General features: G+C 33.1%; 1 protein-coding gene across 1 annotated transcript in view; it reads left to right on the top strand.

Moving 5' to 3' along the window:
- The window catches only part of CD2AP (CD2 associated protein), an 86,259-nt gene that overhangs the window by 42,610 nt on the left and 23,304 nt on the right, over positions 1-20,345 (top strand). The window contains exons 3-11 of the mRNA XM_055571242.1: positions 2,302-2,455; positions 8,343-8,443; positions 9,678-9,795; positions 12,712-12,902; positions 15,520-15,598; positions 15,994-16,088; positions 16,487-16,591; positions 17,980-18,016; positions 19,110-19,172. Coding sequence (XP_055427217.1) covers positions 2,302-2,455; positions 8,343-8,443; positions 9,678-9,795; positions 12,712-12,902; positions 15,520-15,598; positions 15,994-16,088; positions 16,487-16,591; positions 17,980-18,016; positions 19,110-19,172 — 943 coding nt within the window. The remainder of the gene's footprint in view (positions 1-2,301; positions 2,456-8,342; positions 8,444-9,677; positions 9,796-12,711; positions 12,903-15,519; positions 15,599-15,993; positions 16,089-16,486; positions 16,592-17,979; positions 18,017-19,109; positions 19,173-20,345) is intronic.

The raw sequence follows: 20,345 nt of genomic DNA, 5'->3' as shown, positions 1-20,345 counted from the left end.
CATGTTGAGTGCAGCACTTTTCACAGCATCAAAATAAAGGGCAGAAGGAAGAAACAGTAGAAGCCTTACTAACCCTTCATAGGTGCTTAATAAAATTGCTATTTAAGATGATAGCCAAAGAATAATTTCGAGGCACTATGTGTCCAGGAATGAGGGACTAGAGTAGAGAGAGAGAGGGAGAGAGAAGGGGGAGAGAAAGGGGAGAGGGATTGGAGAGAGACAGAGAGAGTGTGTGTGTGTGTGTGTGTGTGTGTGTGTATCTGGTGGTAGTAAATTGTAAGAGGAAGAGGTTCCAGAGATGGAGCAGGGTGGAGCCTAAAGTGGACCTTACCTTATTTGTAATTTTGCTTAGACCCTAAAGTCACTTGGTTCTTTTGATAATGGCTTAGTTGGCACTGTGTATGTGGAAGGCTGTAAACCTGAGTTTTCCATATTACTGTAGATTGTATATTTTTTTTGTTTTGCTTTCCTCCTCTCTTCGTGTCTTTTGTCTTCAGAAGATATATTATATCTAATATTCATGGGTTTGATTTCTCAGTGAGTATTGAATGTCCTCAAAATGTTTCTAGATCTTGAGCAGTATGTTGTAAATTTATATTTTTAGAAGTGGTAGACATTGTCATTGTCTTGTATATCATACCTGTTTATATGGTTAATTTTTGTTAAAAGATAACACAAATATCTATTTAGCCTATGAACAGGATAGAATGAAGATTTACACCCAGGATATCTGTCTCCTGTGTCACATTGGGTCAAACTGGAATTATTTTCCTAGAGGAATAAGATTTGAATATCAAGCCAGGTTCTTGGTCTCTTGTACCAGAGAGGCAACAATAGCTTTCAGAGATACGATATTTATCCTTTTAAAATGTAGGTAGCTCATGAGACGTTCAGGAGAATCCAAAATTAGTACTCTTTGGCATGTTGAGGTTGTAGCTACTAGTTTTTACGTAGATTTCATATTTTTATTAGTTTGAAAAATACTTAGTGTGATCTGAAAACTGAAGTTTTCATATGGTGTGTCATTTATTAGTAGTAGCAAATTGAAGTTGTTTTCCTTATATACATTACTAGTAAAAATGAAGCAGTCACTACAGTGTGAAATATTTTGTGTGTCTTCTATGATTTATACTTTAATAGTTTTCACAGTTTCTCATCATTTAACAGTTATTCCAAAATGAAAAAATTTTCTGTTTGCAAAATGATATGCCTTGTTAAAAAAAACACAAAAAAGCAAGCATCAAACATAATAATCTGAAATCCTACTAGCTAGAGTAACAACTTGTTAACATTGCAGTAGACATAAACACCTGGAGATATAGATTCTTTGTTGTGAAAAATACCTTCTGGTTAGGGATTTACTTTTTTCTTGTGGTTGGTTACTTTTAATGAACAGAAACTGTTAATTTTAATATTAAATGTGTGAGACAGGAATCCAGTTTCATTCCCTGCTGCCTAAATGTGAAACAGTGCATGCACCATCTATTTTAAGATTACTATTTTCCCTCCCCTTTTACCTGTTGTAAATCGTTTTTCTGTTTATGGATTTTGTTTCATTTATCACTGTGTCTGTTTTTGTGCCAATACACACTGATTCATAGTATTGTATGGTTTTTCTTTATTTCTTAGTTTTAAAAAAAAAAAATCCCCTCACTTTCTTTTCATTGAAGTATTTTGGCTGTTCTTGGTCATTTGTTCTTCTTTACAAATTTAGAACTAGTTTATTTAATTGCTCTCCGAAATCTGTGACATATTTATTCAATAGCATTGTATCAATTTTAGGGGGAAAGTGCTATCTTTATGATAATGAGTTTTCAACATCTGAACATGGCATGACTTCTCTTTCCTATGTCTTCTTTTATGTCTTCCAGTAAAACTTCATACTTCTTTTCATGAAGATTTACCTATCTTCTCTTAGACCTGTAACTTAGAACAGGGTTTATCAGACAACAGCCCATGGGCCAAATCTAAATACCACCTGTTTTTATAGTGTCACTGAACTGAGAATGCCAGCTAAGAGTTATATAAATAGTTGGAAAAAATGAAATGAGGAGCAGTATTTAATCACATGTGAAAATTATATGAAATTGAAATTTTAGTGTCCATAAATAACATTTTGTTGGAGCTGTAACCAAAGTGTGATATTCTTTAGATATGTGTGGGCAGAGAAAAAGGTTGCACACTGTTGATACTTTGTTTTATATAATAATCAATGTACCTGGTTTTGGTATTTGGCATTTGAGGCTTTAATTTAATGAAATACAGCTTAATTTGCCTATTTGCTGATTTTCCCTTTTGTAGGAAATTAAGAAAGAGACAGAATCCAAGGATGACAGTTTGCCCATCAGGCGGGAAAGGCACGGGAATGTAGCAAATCTCGTACAACGAATAAGCACCTATGGACTTCTGCCTGGAGGAATTCAGCCACTTCCACAAACCAAAACCATTAAGAAGAGTATGTAAATAATTTTTTCTTCTTCATTTAAATCAGAATAGAAGTTTGTTTTATAACTAACTGTTCATAAGTTGTATTAAGAAAAATCAACCTTTTGTAGCAGACTACAGAAACTTCCTACTTATTCTTCAGTTACTAGTTATGGGCCCGTGTCGTCAGTCTTCATTTGGAAATCCAGCATGAGCTGTTCTATAGGAATTGTAAATTGAGATACAAGGCTTTGTTTTCTTGTTGGTCTTACAGGCTCTGTTGGATAGTTAATCCTTTGCCTTAAATTTACTTGAATATTATTTATTAAATATTAAATGGGATGCTAAAATGTCTGTTCATCCTTAAGCAGTATAGATGCAAGCATTTGATAATACATTTTCTTCAGTGGTTAGCCATCTGAACATGGATATTCAGTTTTCCAAGGTGGTTGGCCTAGCAGAGTGCCTTTGAAGTATTTGGTGTAAATATGTTAAGAGAAGAGTTTAATATAGAGGGAGAGTACCACATTTAAAATCAGACATTATTTGAATCTGTCTTATGACCTTAGATCATTTAGACTCTTGAGTTTTATTTTACTGCTGGTGAAAAAGTGGCTTAAAAAAAATAAAAAGACTAGTAATATTGCTGTTGTCAAAAACGTAGTCTTTGGAAAGACTGTTACTCAAAGAAGTACTTCAAGCCCGGGAGCAGATAGTGTTTTAACATAGTAAACCTGAGGCCCCGTTAGAGATTGAATACTATGATCAGTTTGATTTAATAAGTTATAAATGAGTATTTATCCACTATTATCTTCGATCATTCTTTTTTTTTTAAACCCGCCTCCCCTCCCTCCCTCGCCACTCCCCACACCAGTCTCTCTGATGTTGGGGTCCCTTGTGTTTGATGCTGGTTACTACCTTGTGTACCAGGTAGCCTATAATATAAAGAAATTTTGTTTATATACGTTTCATAAATGTAAGATTATTTTTGATTTTTATAGTCTCATATCTTAAACCTGTTACTTTCTATGCTACTGTCTGTGAAGTTAGGGGAAATCTCTACTTTCTAGATTATATCACTCGATTATTTTCATAAAATAAAAATAGGTTTTCATAAAAATGAACAGGTTTCATGACACAGAGACAGACCAATTAAAAGGTACTCCTTCTTCTTTTCTCCCAGTAAGCGCACTGTACAGACAATATTTAGACATCACCCACAGTGCCTTCAGTCTTCTGCCCAAAGGTGGACTGTTTAGTAGTTCTGGTTGTCCTGGACTCTGAAACTGTTTGGAGATTGAGGAATAGATAACAGAGTTATTTCCGCAAGCTATACGTGAATCTCTACGTAGAATTTCTGTGCACAAGGAGAATTTTAGACCCATGAAATAGTTATTTATGATCTCTGTCTGTTGTAAGATATATATACTACTTTCTTTAGCTCTACTGAGCTATAAAGGAACACACTTTTTCTTAAGTGGAGGCTAGACAAAGGACTTCAAGTTTATTTTGTCTCCTAATAGGAAAGGACACTAAATTCACCTTCTTTGAGAACACTGTCCATCATTTTTCTTGTAAGAAGGAGAAACTATAATATAGTTGGTGCCAAGAGGCTTAGGCTTTTTCCTAAGGTTCCTCCATAACTTGTTTTTAAGTGCATGTGCTGCAAAGACTAAATTAGTCACTTGGTGTGCTAAGTAACATTTAAAACAGGATGCAGGTTGTTTTTGCTTTCAGATTACTTTTCCAGGAAAAGCAGCTAATTTTTTTTTAATCAGATTTTTTTTGTTACCGTTAGTTTGCATCATTTCCTTGGTTAATGAAATAGATCAGTTATTCAAAGTCGTTCATTGTAATGTTAAATAGTAGTATATACTCTTTTAATCAATACTGTTAATATAAAAAAACCCCAAACCATTGTAAAGGTTTGTAATGATAAACACTGCATTGTGAAGGTTCAGTTCAAATCTCTGCCAAGACAAGTGAATCTGCATGTGTGCTGAATTTTGACTAAGCAACCACAAGGAAAAGTTCACATAGTTAATATGATAGATACCTGGAGACTGGAATTGTTAGCTAACTCACAAATTCTCTCCAAAGCCAAAAAGCGTTGGCTTTATTTTTTTTTTTTGCAAAGTCTGGTCATGAAACCATTGAAACTTTTGCTATTGCATGTAAATTAAGCATCTTCTTTAGTAAGACAGTTATTTTTAGATTGAGCACAGAAAATTTTCCAGGACAAAGTTGATTGTAAAAAGTTGCTAAAATTATAGAATAGAACCAATTTACACTTTTATAGCAAAAACATGTACAAATGGAATCACTGCTGAGACTGTTGTAAAATCGGGCACAGATATAATGGTGTAGAATATTTTTACTTGGAGTAAAGAATTGATGTCTTTCAGCATCACAGTTGTATATAATGTGCAGTGTGGAATATTAGTGGATATTCCACTTTATATTTGGAAAATCTTGATACCAGATATGAATCTACTCATGGCATATTGTATTCCTTATTAGTGGGAATTCATGCTACAGAAGTGATTTTTCCGTTTAGTTATTTTGAATGCAAAAGATGCATTGAGATTGATATTGATAAATCATTGGTAGTTGTATAGAAAGAAATGATGATACATTAAAAGTTGGTTGACTAGAATATAATCCACATAGTGTTTCATTCTCAGATAACGTTTGGTAACATGCCTCCCAATTTTGAGTCAGTACTGAAGAAGATAAATTTCTGAATCTCATCAAAGTATGGTCACTGATTATACATCTTTGCAGCATACATGTGAAAAGGAAGGGGCATATTAGTAGTTCAGGCTCTGCTCTTTGACACTGAAATATTCTGACTTAGAAGGGGAATAAAACCTCATTCAAATGACTGCTCCCTGGCTGCAACCTTTCATATGAATGGGGTAAGGTGTTTTGATTTTTTATTTTATTCCGAAAAATTTAGTCTTACAGAGAAGTTGAAGTAATAATTGTGTGCTAAACGTGGTATATTCTTCACCTAAGCTTGCTTTGTTATATTGGCTTTATATATCTGTTGAAAATATGTTGTTAGACATGATACTTCATCCCTAAGTACATGAGTTTTTTTCTTCATGATAGTGATGATGATAATGTTTTCTAAGATTTTGATGATCTTAAGTGTGTATCTCAGCAGTATAGGTAGAATCTTGAGTAGCTTAAAATTTTCACTTACTGGCTTAATATGATTTTTTTATTGCTGAGGATAAGAAAAAAATTAAAGAAATTCAGCCATGTAGCAAATGGCTCAGTCTTGATGTTTCTTTACTTTTGATGACTGCCTTTGCTTACTGGAGAAAGAAATTGATAAAAAAATTTTTTTTACATTAGAAAATGCTGTAATAAAGTTTGACGATTTACTTTCCAGAACTAAATGGAACTAAAAGTGGATCAGAAATCTTTTTGTTGCTATCGCTGAAATTTTGGCATTCAGGCTTCTAACTTCTGAGTATGATATGCTCTTCATTTTAGCATTTGATGGAAAAAATTAAAAGTGTTCTTAAATGAGAAATAATATAAGAAGTACTTAAGAACTCTGTTTGATCTAAATATTTAGATCTTTTTTTAAGAATCATGAAATACTTCCCATTTGTGATGACTTACATTTGAAAATACAAAATATTTCGAAAAAGTTTTTCTGAAATTATTTGACATTTATGTGATGAATACTGTAGTACCTGTGGGTATGAAGACCATAAGAGCAGTGTTAATGTGGACAGTCAAATCTGCCAAATAAAAACTAGATGTGGATAATGATTCAAAACTCACAATTTAACAGAGGAAAATGCCAAGTTACTCTAACACAAGGATGATAGTAATAATTACCTTATAGGGTTTTCAAAGTATTAACATGTTAAGTAAATATTATAAGAAATGCTCTATAAATGTCTGTACTTGTCATTGCAGTATTTTGTACTATTAAGAACCATACTTCTTGTTGTTGTTCAGTCACTAAGTCATGTCTGACTCTTAGCCACCCCATGAACTGCAGCACGCCAGGCTTCCCCGTCTTTCACTATTTCCCAGAGTTTGTTTAGATTCATGTCCATTGAGTTGGTGATGCTATCTAACCATCCTCTTCTGCCCTTTTCTCCTTTTGCTTTCAATCTTTCCCAGCATCAGGATCTTTTCCAATGAGTTGGCTCTTTGCTTGATGACTAGAAACATACATAATGTGCAGTTCAGATTCAAATGAAAGGGCAGTTCTGTACCCGAGTCATCAAGTAAAGTGTCATTAAGCTCTTCTTTATGTAGGACATATCATTCACATAAAAATTGGAGAGTATGGCATTGCAGTTAGAATTGCAGCCTTTGAAAGACCCATGAAGATAAGCAGGTCCATAGTATTTTCAGAGAATAAGGATCCAACATGACTAGGGTACATGAGTTACGGTAAAGCACTCTAATCTGTGAAGAATGCAGCCTGATACAGTGGGAAGGAGTTCCTGTTTCTCCTTGATAAAATATGTCTTAGCAAGTTTTTATGCTCTTTTGTGTGGGAAGTGTTTATGAAGGACTTGGAGTAATACTGGTACATAAAAATTTGTCACTGCCTTTGTTGTTACACTTCTTTATTTGCTTTCTTATTAATAGCTTTACTTATGAAATACTGATTTAAAGAAATACTTTATCATTAATTTCTTTGTAGTTCTGAAAAGCTGTATGGAGGTTACTTATGTTAAGAAAATACTACAGTTAAAAAATCGACTGAATGCTACACATCCTTTTATTGACAGTTTTACTCTTTAATTTCTTTTCTTTTGTGCTTAGCAAAGGTTCTGATACATTTTAGAAATTCAGTAAATATTTATTGACCAATATGTATGGGTAGACATTGTGTGTGCCATTTGAAATGTGAAGAATCTTCAAATTCCTTAACTGGTGCTGCCAACTAATAGAAAAGTTCCGTATAGGCAGTCATTCTAACTGAAGAGTAAGCTGTATAAAAATACGGAATCATACAAAAAAATTTTTCTTTTTTAAATAAATGACTCACATTTTGTGGCAATGGTAGGGGCTATTTAGATATTTTTATCCAATGTGGATTTTCCTTTTAAAAATGAGAAGTTCCTTTGCAAATAATTTTGCGTACTATCTTGGGAAAAAAACTGGAGAATTATGCTAGTGTGAAAGACAAGACAAAAACAAAGCTTTTGATTAAAATATCACTAGGTTGTTTGAAGTTAATTGACATATATGCTTAGGGGCAGAGGAGCTAATTAATACTCTTTATTAACTTTAAATTATTTTAAAAGATACTGATATTCATTAAAAAGAATCAAGTTACATCTTTTGAAGTCCTACATTATATAATCATTACTTTTCTGAATAAATGAAGCTTGTTTAAAACGCTATAGTGAAATTATTTTTGTCTTCACTTGTGTTTTTGTCAGAAGAATTATTAAATAAGATAAAATACATTTTAGATTTGTGCATTTTATCTTTTTTTTAAACACAGATACTCTTGACTTAGTGCCTTTAAAGTATTCCTAGATTTTGATCAAGAAGCAGTCTGAAAATCACTGGTTTGAAGGACGTGTCTGTGATAAATTTGTTATGCCAATAGTGTCTAAAGTCTGTGTTTCTGGTTTCCAAATTGGCAGTGGAAATTTTACTTTTGTATAATCAGTTGGATCTGATTTCATTTCTGAGAGCCTACCTTATTTGCAGTTGGCTTGAATTTATTTTAGGAGAAGGAAGAGCTTCTAGGGTGGGGAGCAAGGTAGAAAGCCAGATGGCACAGATAATGGTGCTGTTGAGAATGCTTCCATGTTCTGTTTTTATTCATATATACAAATCCTATGACAATAAACACGGTATGTAAATAAAGGTGCTACTGTTTGTTTTAAAGATCTTTCTTAATTTTTTTATGTGACTTCCTTTAGAGACCAAGAAGCGTCAGTGTAAAGTTCTCTTTGAATACATTCCACAAAATGAGGACGAACTGGAGCTTAAAGTGGGAGATATTATTGATATTAGTGAAGAGGTAAGGAAAACATATGTTAGAGATAAAGCAGCAATTAGAATTAATGCTCTGGGTATTAGAAAAATGCTTTGTAAGAATACTAATTCTTAAAATTTATTTTGCCATTTTTTTTTTTTTAAGATACAGATTTTAAAGTGGATCTTTAATGACCTAAAGGAAGGTTGTTTAATTGTAGAAATAAAGCTTTATTCATCCTTGCTATTCCTAATATTTGTGTACTGAATTTGTATCTTTGACTTTAAAAATAAAATAAGCTCTTTTTTTAAGCTAAAATTGATGTAATCTAAGTAGCTAAGCATATAAACCTTTCTTTGATTCTGAATTCACTTTAGACACAAGCCATAAAAACAGAAGGATTTTTGCCTTTTGCACAGCAGAGATGTTTGCAAGCAGAATGTAAAAGCTTTGTTTTGTTTAAATTATCACATTCAAATATTAACCCCAAAACACTTTGCCTCATTTTAATATCTTAGAATAAGATTTTAAAATATTTAAAAAATAGCTTTTCATATATCTACTTTTATCATTAAAGGAATATCAAAGTGTTATTTAGCAGCTAAAGATGCCATTTTCAGAGTATATATTTTGATATCAAGTATTGCCACCGCAGCTGATTTTGTTTGATAATGTGTAATTTATCACTAGTTTCTGTTAAATTCCAATGTGTTTATAAAAGGCAGTTCTGGTTTATTTCTACCAGGTGGCAATAATAACAGTGTTCATCAAGCTCACATTATGCCTGACGCACCATTCTAAGTGTTTCAAACTTATTATTTCATTTAAGTGTCTGAACAATCTAAGGAGATAGGAATTTTTATCCCCATTTTACGAACGAGATGGAATCACACGAGATAAGGGACTGGCTTACCTCCTGTTGCTGCAGGACACAGCATTCCAAATTTTGTGGCAGAGAACACTGTTTTGTTAGATTTGTTAGTTACGTGTGGCCAGAATTCAGATTGGATGGCATGTTTCTGTTCTGTGATTTATTAATAAGATCTCATTGTGGAAGGGCTGCAGAGTGCTATTGATTAATCGGTGTATGAGTAATTCAATCTACGTAGATTTAATCTACTTAAAATTTTTTTTCCCCTTTGTTTTTTCTTATAGATTTAAAGGGATTATTTTGCACCACTAACTTTGTGCCTGTTCATTTCTGTAGCTCAATTTTTCTGTGGGGGAAGTGAAAACTTAAGAGAAACTATTATTATTTTTGAGTTGTGAACTCTTTCAGGTAGAAGAAGGCTGGTGGAGTGGAACCCTGAACAACAAGTTGGGACTGTTTCCCTCCAATTTTGTGAAAGAATTAGAGGTAACAGATGATGAAACTCATGAAGCGCAGGAAGATTCAGGTAGACTATTTTAAAAATTTGAATAGATTTAAACAAATTTTGTATATGACTATGTTCATTTTGTATATTTTTAGTCTCTCGTCTTTTTGAACTATGAGCTTTAGTTTATCTACTTTTAAAAAAAGCAATTTGTGACAAGGACTTAAAATGAAAGTGTTAGTCGCTCAGTCGTGTCTGACTCTCTGCAACCCCATGGACTATACCCGCCAGGCTCCTCTGTCCATGGGGTTCTCCAGGCAAAAGTGGGTAGCTATTCCCTTCTAGGTAATTTACTATTTTTCCTTCTGATGTCTGCTTCAATCCAAAGTAAACTTATACTACCCTTATTATGAAATGATACTGCTTACGTTACCTGATTTCTTCCCACTTAAGGTCTACTTATATACAGTTGTGATCAGAGTTTGCAAATGGCCTGACTACTTAAGAAATATTAGAAGTTTAAAAGAATCTTCCTCTGATTTTCTGTATTCACTTAATAGAGTTTGTTTTCCATGTGCAGCCAGAAAGTAATTTAATTATTTTGTGACCTCTGTCATTTAGAGACCATTCAAAAGTATAATCAAAAAAGCTTTATCCCCAAACTTGGAATTACATCTGTGAACTGCTGAGGGATTTAGGAGAGTTTTTTTTTAAAGAGATATTAAATTCATAAGTGGTGGCATAGGGACAAGTAGATATTTTTCTTTATAGAAAAGAATGTAGTGAAAATGCTTCAGGGATTCATACTTGTACACTTGTGTTATTTGGCAGTTTTATAATGGTTACATAGATTCATAAAAATAAGGTATAGACATACAACCTTAAGGTTGTTGATATTGCTTTTTTATTTCAAAGACAGTGTAGAGTCAAGATACGAAGACTATTGTTTTAGTCCATTAGAGTTGCTGTAACAAAATACCGCAATCTAGGTAGCATTCAAAACAACAAAGATTTATTTTTCACAGTTCTGGAAGCTGGGAAGTCCAAGATCGAGGCTCCTTTCTGGTGCATAGTTGCTGACTTTCACTTTGTCTTCACAAGTTGGAAGAGGCAGGGGAGCTGTCTGGAGCCTCTTTGTAAGGCACTAATCGCATTCTTGAGGGCTCTGCCCTCATGACCTAATCACCTCTCTGAAGGCCCACCTCTTCACTTGGGGAGCTAGGATTTCAACATAGGAATGTTGGAGGGACAATTACTACTTTGCACCCTGTCCCCTGAATTACTTCAGGCACATATTGGTATTAAGTGTCATAGATATTGTATCTATTGATGTTTATTTTTAATGTTAAAATTTAGTGTGAATTAAAGTGTATAGTGAAATAGTCTTTATGATGCCATATAAACTGAGCCCTTAAAATATTGTATGAAATTCAAAGTCCATAAGGGATCAGTAGCAAAAGAAAATCGAATTTAAATTTGGATGTAGTTCATTACTTCATAATTATAATACTTTGGGCATTTCCTTGCACTATTCAGCCTTATTTGAATTTTAGTAACCTTGCAGAATCATATCTGTTAAAAATGCACTTCCTTGCTTGCTTAACCCCTTTACAATAACAGTGCATTCTAAATGTGGAGCTTTGTGATTATGGGGTGGGAAGTCAGTGGTTGAAGTACACTGTAATTTCCCTTTTTTTAAAACTTGAATTTTCAGGCAGAAAGATTTTGCATATTGATGTAAGTACCAAGAACTGAGCACTTTATAAAGTCTTTAGAACTTTACTGAAGACATGGTGTCCTTTGAGTTTTAATTTAAGCATTTGATATCTTACACATTGGGTCTTAGAGAATGAAATATAACATCTTTTGTGTTAACTGATGTTTTGACAGTCTTCTTTAGTCAGTAAAATAGCATCTATTTCAGATAACTGTTACAGGAATTACCAACTGTATATTATAAAATATGTGGGTTTTTTTGTTTTGTTTGTAGTATTGGAATGCCATATCCACTGCATTTATTTTACATAGTTTCTTCTTACACTCCTTCTTTTAATAGATAGAATGAAGTATATGGGATGTGTTCATGGTTTGACCAGTTAAACTCTGGCTATTACTGCTAAGAAGATAATTCTGACTCTAGACAGTATTACCTGAGCCCTTTATGAGTAATTTATTTTCATGCCCTCTGTTTTCATTGAAGAACTGTGTAATAAAAGCTATAAGAAAGCCCCTTTTTATATTTTTTAATAGGAATATGGTAAATTTATAATCTATTCTATTACTTAGTGGTTTCTATATAAAAATCTCAAGATTAATATCTTTTCAGTAGTCAATTTCAGGAAAAGCTTTGCTTTTCTAGGGAAGTGTTGTATTTCAGTTTTTATAATAAAGTGACTGCCCTTTCATTTTGTTGAATATTCTTAGCCTTTGTTGTTTAGAGTGTCCTTTTGTCTTGCCTGTAAAACTGTCTTTTCATGTACTTTCACCCCTGTGAGAAATATGAGCAGTGGTATATGGGTTTGATGGCATTTCCCATGGATCCAGTGTATTCCCAAATCTGAAATTTTAAAAATTGAAGTGAGTAAAGGGAAATTCTAAATATAAACATTATTATTTAACTAAGTCAGCATTTATATGTTTGTTCATTCAGTACATTGGATGCTCACTGAGCATATTGTGCATGTTTACTGTTTGTGTCTTGTGTCCTCTTTGTAAAGCAGCTGTAAATTTTGACGTACTCTTCTTAAGAAACTGATATACTGTGATTTCCTGCATTTCTGATTGGCCTTTTATGAATTAGAAATACCTAAAACTGTTTTTAAATATAGGGGAAAAAAATCAGTATAAAGTGCTTAGGATAGTTTTACTACTCAGCAATTTTATTTTTATTCTACCATTTTTTTATTAGGAGGTATAGGATATAAATCCTGTGGAAGTGGAATGTCAAGGTTTTTGTGATTTTAGGTGTCATTCTTTAACAACCAGTTATCCTTTCAGAAACTGCTCTGACTGGGCCTACCTCACCTTTACCCTTCTCTCTGGGGAACGGGACTGAAACTGCACCTGGATCAGTTACCCAGCCAAAGAAAATCCGAGGAATTGGATTTGGAGATATTTTTAAAGAAGGCTCTGTGAGACTGAGAACAAGAACATCCAGTAGTGAAATAGAGGAGAAAAAACCAGAGAAGGTAGTAGTGATGCGCTTTCCTTAGATTAACCCCCTTCATTCTCTAATTAAGCAGTTTTAAAAATGTCGCAATTAGTTTGCAACTCTGCTACCTTTTTTTTTTTTTTTGAGATTGCTGGTGATGGATTATGAATGAGAAGACTGTGAGAAACTTTTTAAGCTTAAGTGACTTCCTTTAATGTTTACATTTGATTCTTATAAAATTGGATGGGGGGTAAATTTAACACAAATTTTTCTTAGTGGAAATTTTTAAGTTTTTAGTTATTATAATGTAAAAATATAAAAGGCAAATACATTTTTGTTTTCCTTTTAAAGCTAAAATTATGTTTTGCCTTTCAGTTTGAAGTAGCCCTAAAATGGGCCATTTTAAAATGAATTCACAGTGAGATATTAAGTTAAGTTAGGCCTTGCTTAATTTTTCTCTGGATTGTTAATAGTGGTGAAATCTACTAACCATTAGCCCTAGATGTATGGAGAACTTTATTTTTTACTAGCATTTCACTGGCGTTGTGAAATAAAGAGAATGTACCATCTAATAAGAGATTTTAAAATAAATCATTAAATTTTTACTTTGGGGGGAAATAGCTAGTCTTTAGGATGTTTATTTCAGGTCTTGTTTCTGGTGTTAACACCTTGGAGATTAGTTTGAGTACTTAACTTCAGGAGGCTTGTCCCTTGACTTTTAAAGTATTGTTTCCCTTCTGGTTCTCCTTTGTTATGTCTTATTTAACTCATAATATTTGAAAATGTTTTAGTGTTTACTTGTCTTTTTTAGTTACATTTCACTATTAAGACTGTTTTGGTTGGTGAAATATATTCTGAAGTTTTCTCCTAAAATGGTTAGTTTCAACTTTTTTTTTTCCTTCCTTTCCCAGCCTGTTACATATTTTCTTTTTCTTTTTTTTTTTTTCATATTTTCTTATATAATAAGTTAGGTTTGGGAAAGAGAGCTTACACTTTCTCCTCTGCCCTCTGCTAGCTGTGTGACTGCCTGACATTAGGATTATGGGCCTAATTCATTCTTGGTTTTAAAGGTACAGATTAGAATTCTTGTTGGGATGGTGCTGTATAGTCCTGTAACAGCTAGGAATGTCTAGAAGCAGTGTCTGCATTAATATGAGGGATATTAGGCTAGATGATCTGGGGTCCCTTTTTAACTCTAAAGCTTATGGTTATGTTGAATAACTTTATCTGATTGTTGATTACACTGGTAATCTTTTCTTTGCCCTTTTTTTTTTTTTTTTTAAATTTCTGGCTATGCTAGGATGATGATTGATTGATTATTGATTACACTGGTAATCTTTTCTTTGCCATTTTTTTTTTAATTTCTGGCTATGCTAGGTCTTCATTGATGTGTGGGCTTTTTGCTACTTGGGGTGAACAGGGGCTGCTTTCTAGTTATGGTGCACAGGCTTCTCATTGTAGTGGCTTCTCTTGTTGCAGAGCATAGGCTTGAGGAGTGCAGGCTTCCGAAGTTAGAACACGTGGGCTCAGTCGTTGTGGCACACGGGCTTAGTTGCTCCATGGCATGTGGGGTCTTCCCAGACCAGGGATTGAATCCGTATTCCCTGCATTGGCAGGCGGATTCTTCAACAGTGAACCACCAAGGAAGCCCCTCCTTTGCCATTGATAATGTTCAGTAAAGAGTTATTGTAAGTGAGGGCATTCTCAGGATTACCATGTAAGATGGCCTTCCAAGACTTGATTTGATCACTGACCTAGGAATTGATAAAGTAGGGAGCACATTTGCTGTGTTTGTGTGTTTGTAGGCAACACCAGATTGGAAGATATAATGGAGAAAAGTTAGGAGAAATTAAAGTGAGTATTTTAAAAGATAAATAGAATGTACAATGATATTACCAGTTAGCAGTATGCTCAGATTTTTATCTAATGAAATCTAAGGTCAAATGTAGTGTTACTTCTGAGGAGAGAACTTAAGGAAACACTAAGACATGATGAAAGGCTTACTGTAGTTGATTACAATGGAAAATTGTCCATAGACTATATAGTTACAAGGGTTGTAACATTACCTAAATGTTTTCATTCTGATAGCAGCATTGAAGTAAGTATAAAGACTTTCTTTTCTTCTCTGATTGTAAGGAAGTTCAGTTCTGTCGTTTAAGAGCCCACCTTCTGGAGTTGAACTTTCAAGGTTCAAATCTGGGCTGCACTGCTAAATTATTTTTATTGTAGTCAAGTTATTTAACTGCTTTCTAACTTATAAAAAGGGTGACTGATAGTGCCTACTTTATTCTGATTGTTCTGAGGATTAAATTGCAAGGCGTGTAAAGTGCTTATTAGCTCAGAGATTGGTACATGGTACATTTTCAAATGCTATTTTTATTTGTTTTGGAGGTTCTAAAATCACAGCATTTTGGGTATCAGAGTATGTTTGTTGTCCTTAAGACAGAGCGTTTTAAAACTAGAAGTTCTAGGCTATCATTTAAATAGCTTTTCAGATATTTATCATTTTCATGGCAGAGTTTTCAGTTATATTACTAACCTGGCTATAAGTACTGTTAGTAAGGGAAAGCTGGATAATTGTTAATGGAAATTTTGTTTAACATTATTAGCTTTGTTATAACTTAAAATAGACGATACTGTCCTTTCTATTCTAGCCTTTAATCGCACAGTCACTAGGATCCAAAACTCAGAGTGTGGAGATAACAAAAACAGACACTGAAGGTAAAATTAAAGGTAGGTTTTTTAATGAAATGTTCATGTTGAGTGAAGCATGCTCAAATATATTACTAGAGCTGTTGAAGACACTTGTTACATTGTACTACTTCATCAGAGTATTAAATCCTCCTAGATGTGAACATCATGAGGTCAGAGATTTTTGGAGGTTTTGTTCATTGATATATCCAGTACAGTTAGAACTGTGCATGGAACAGGTAGGCACATAGTAACTATTTGAATGAATGATTAATGAAACTTGTTATTTAATTCAGCATGAAGTAAATTGGCTAAAATTATTGAAACCATCTCTAAAAGCTTCTAGTGTTCATTTCTTTAGACAGAATGGAGGCTTAGTAAGTATTTGTTGAAAGAAGTAATTTATATATAAACTTTATTTACGTTTTTCATTTTAGCTAAGGAATACTGTAGAACGCTATTTGCCTATGAAGGTACTAATGAAGATGAACTGACTTTTAAAGAGGGGGAGATAATACAGTTGATAAGTAAGGTAAGATACTTCTCAAGTTTTTCAGTGAATAACTTAATTTATTCATAGAAATATTTTTTCAGTAGTCTTGCATTCACACTAGAAGGTAAGCTATGAAAGACCTGGGACTTTGTCATATTTATTGCTGTGACCTGAGAACCTGGCATATAGTGAGTGAGCAGAAAGGTTTTTTTTAAGCAAATGTTTATTGTCTATTGTTATAATTGATGTATTGGAAATTATTTTTACCCTCATGTTGTGGGGAAATATATTTTTTTAGTAGGATCTCAAAGTCTGCTTAAGATCTTTATTTTTTCCTTATAAAAATAATGGAATTCAGTGTTTTCTTATTTTGTTGCTAACTTTTTTTCTTATTTAGACATAACCACTATTATCTTTATTCTTCATTTTCGGTTTAGGAGACTGGAGAAACTGGCTGGTGGAAGGGTGAACTGAATGGTAAAGAAGGAGTATTTCCAGACAATTTTGCTGTTCAGATAAATGAACTGGATAAGGACTTTCCTGTAAGCTTTTCTTTTTTAGTGATGATGATAAGTTAAAAAACCTTTTACCAATATTTCTTAAAAAAACAAGTTTTTTACATAGTTACTGAGTAATTTTCCAGGAATTTCAGATTTATATAATCAGGTAAAAATTATTTGAATTATGGTGAAATAAAACAGTGTATCACTTCTGTGTTTTGTTCCTGTTTTTCTTTTCCTTTGACTAAAAATTAACTTAGGCTTTATTACTTTATTATGATTAAAAGAAAAAAGACTGGCTGTACTATTCAGACAAGTTAGCACTTGACTGTAAGTCATTATATTTAATTTTGTGGAAAATTTTTATTTTAAGGTACTGTTGGTTACTGTTACTCTGTCACTGCATTTCTGGGACAAGTGAGAAGACTTTATTTAGCCTCCTTACGGAATTTAATGTATCGATCTCACTTCTCACAGTGAATAAAGTGAGATTGAGTCAGTGATCTTTCAGTTTTCTACAGTTTGATCCCTTTTTTCCGCCTATGGAGGGATAAATGAATTTTTAAACAAGAGGAAAAGATTTACACAGAGAGCTGGCAAACCCCAGCAAGGCAGTCAGCCATATTTAATTTAAGCCAGTGCAGAAATCTCTAACCTTTGCAGTCTTTTATTTAAAGTAAATTACAAAAGGATAATGTATGAAGGCTAACACTGTCTGAGATTCTTCCTTTGCTAAATTTCATTCATTATTAATTCATCAGCCTTCAGGTGTGCTTTATTTTTACACACTTTATATTTATACTCTTGTTAATGAGCTCATTTTCCTTTTTTGGCTTTTATTAGATGTTCATGGAGTATTGATTATCAGTTATTTTTAATTTGGAAAAACCAAATTCACAAACTTAGAAATGTGTTTCAAGTTTTTTAAGGCAAAAATGAATGAATGCTTGTAAACCCAAGAGAATTTTAATAAATTAAAAAATAGACCTTTGCCTTTATGTTCTTTTTGAGAGTCCTGAATAATCAAAAGTGAAAGCTCTCTATATTTATTAGGTATTCCTCTTCTTTTAAAATAAAGTATCTTTCTTTCCCTGCCAGGTAAAGAGAGGTAAAATGGTGCATAGGAATCTTAAAATAGGGGAGATAAGGAAGAATGTTTCTGCTCATCATTAAGCTTTTTTAAGTTTATCTAAGTCAGTGATAATTTTTGAAATATTTGAATTTTGATAAAAGAGGCATTTGTTCTAATAGGATAAATTTTTTGTCTGTGATCTTTTGTGGAGTTGTTTGGATCTTATCATTTTATAATTTCTAGCAGGGATGGGGTAAGGAGAGGTATTTATGTAACTTAGATTATTTATGATCAGAGTTTAACTATAAATATTTAATATGTAAGTGTTTTACTGTTTTCACAATTATTATTTTAATAGAAACCAAAGAAACCACCACCACCTGCTAAGGGTCCAAGTAAGTAAGAAACAGATTATTCAGTTTTCTGTTTTTTATAGTTTTAAGTTCTAAAATGATGAAATTGGGTCTTCTGTAAATCATTTATTTTTGGTAGCAAAAATTAAATGCTATGGCACTATATATAATTTTTTAAAATCTATGAAAATTGAGTGTTCATGTGTATTAATATCTGTCAGTATTTTTTAAAAGTATAAACCATATAAAATTGGAATTTTGAAAATAATTTGGGTATTTTATGACATTTTGAGTTAAGAAAATTGACTAAGCTTAAATCTAAAATATTTACCTAGCTGATAAGTTTTCAGATGCAATCCATTTTTCAGTGTCACAAACAAGTACTGATTTATTTATATATTCTTCAAAGAGTGTGATAATGCTTAAGCAAACTGAAAGAGTTTTGTTTTTCCTTTTTAAACAGTTGCATAAATGATGAGTACCTAGAAGTGTTTTCCAGAGTTAATGTTTTATAATCTGACTCTACTTTTTTAAGTTCTAACCCATAATTTCTGATTTTTAAAATGTGCAGTCCAATTTTCTTTTTTCCTTGAAAGATTTGCTTTTTTTTTGAGTAACACAAGTCCTTCCCTCCTCCATAATTTCAGTTTTGTGTTTGCTAACCTTATCTCAGAGCAAGGATACCTTAAAGGTAATTTTCGATAGAAGCTGGCATTGGAGAGTTTTTGGCCACTAGTCATACTAGGCTTTTAAAATTAATTAAAATTAAATAAAATTTAAAAGTTAATTCCATAGTTGCAGTAGCAGCATTTCAGGTCTCAGTGGTCAGTATTGGACCATACAAAAACAGAGTATTTCCATCATTACAGGAAGTTCTCCTGAGCAGTGGTGTTGCAGAGGATGTGAACGCCTTCACTTGATAGAGTAGGAACTCAGTCCATAGTGCTGTCCCTTACTCAAGGGGACAGTGGCGGGTTCAGGGTCAGATACAGAGTGATTGCAGTGAACTGTTGATTCTGTTAAACCGTATTTTCATCTTATGTTATTTTTTCAACTTTTGCTTTTAGTAGTATAATTATCTTTGTGCTCTAAAACTATCTTTTTTTTAAAGTATTAACTTTATTCCCCATTTTAGTTTCAAAGCCTGAGCTGGTAGGTACCGAGAAGAAGTATTTTCCCACAAAGCATGAGGAAAAAGGTGAGGTGATTTCTTCCAGTATTAGAAAAATAATTATTTTTTATCAGTATAGAGAAAAATGTGTCTCCACACTGAGTCTCTGACACTGATTTTTAACAAGCATTCATTATGTATTATGAAATCCTTGGAGTTTTCTGGGAGGGAGTTGTCCAGATCAATAGGAAATTAAGATTTTACTCAAACTGATACCAATTTACATTCATGAGAAAGTTATACCATCACTTCAGTAAGGATATAGCATTTAATCAGTTATTTCTAATAATGTGTGAGAAAACCAAACATTAAACAGTTATACTCTTATTATTTTCATAGTGTCCCAGTTGAAATATATTAAAAATTTTTTTTCTTAGGTGGAAGAGGGAGGTCTTACCTAAAACATGGAAGTGATTTATTATGTATTGTTTGATTTTCACTGTGTATATTTATCATGTAAACTTGGAAAGGTATTCCAAAATACGTATTTTCTTTGAAGACGTCACATGTTTTGTTATTGTTAATACCTGCTTCTTGTCCACAAGATCTGCAGTGGTTGTATCTAGTAGAGTAGGTAATATACACTTGCAAAAAACTTGTCACTGTTGCAGAATACTTTTGTATCTACTGCCAGTGTTGATTCTACTTCCTATTCTTGTCTCTTGCTTAAAGTGTTAATGTATTCTCTTAACTTAATGATTTCTCTTATTTCGGTCCCTAGTCTGGCTTCTATTTCACATTGTTACCAGATTAATTTTTTAAAGTTTTTTTTTTTTTTTTTTTTTAATTTATTTAGAAGTTTCAGAACCACAGCAGAGTTGAGCAGAAAGCACAGAGTTCCCTGTCCTCCCTGCCCTAGGCATGCACGGCTTCCCCTCCATCAGTGCACCCCACAGTGGTTCACTTGTTACAGTCAGCGCACCTCCACTGAGAGCGTCATCCCAAGTCCATGGTTTACACTGGGGGGTCACCTCTGACATTGGACAGCTTATGAGTTTGGACAAATGTGTAACTGAGCTGTCAGACAGAATAGTCTCTCACCTCTCGAAAATTCCTTCGTGTTCTGTGCTTTTTGTCCCTCCCTTCGCCCAACCCCTGAGGCTGCCCATCTGTTAATTTTCTCCCTAGTTTTGTGGTTTTTGGAATGTCATATAGTTGGACTCATACACTACATAGCTTTTTCACATTGTCTTCACTTTG

The sequence above is a fragment of the Bubalus kerabau genome, chromosome 3 (assembly GCF_029407905.1).
Source record: "Bubalus kerabau isolate K-KA32 ecotype Philippines breed swamp buffalo chromosome 3, PCC_UOA_SB_1v2, whole genome shotgun sequence".
NCBI lineage: Eukaryota > Metazoa > Chordata > Mammalia > Artiodactyla > Bovidae > Bubalus > Bubalus kerabau.
Note: the sequence above shows the minus strand (reverse complement) of the source record. Positions and strands in the feature narration are given on the sequence as shown.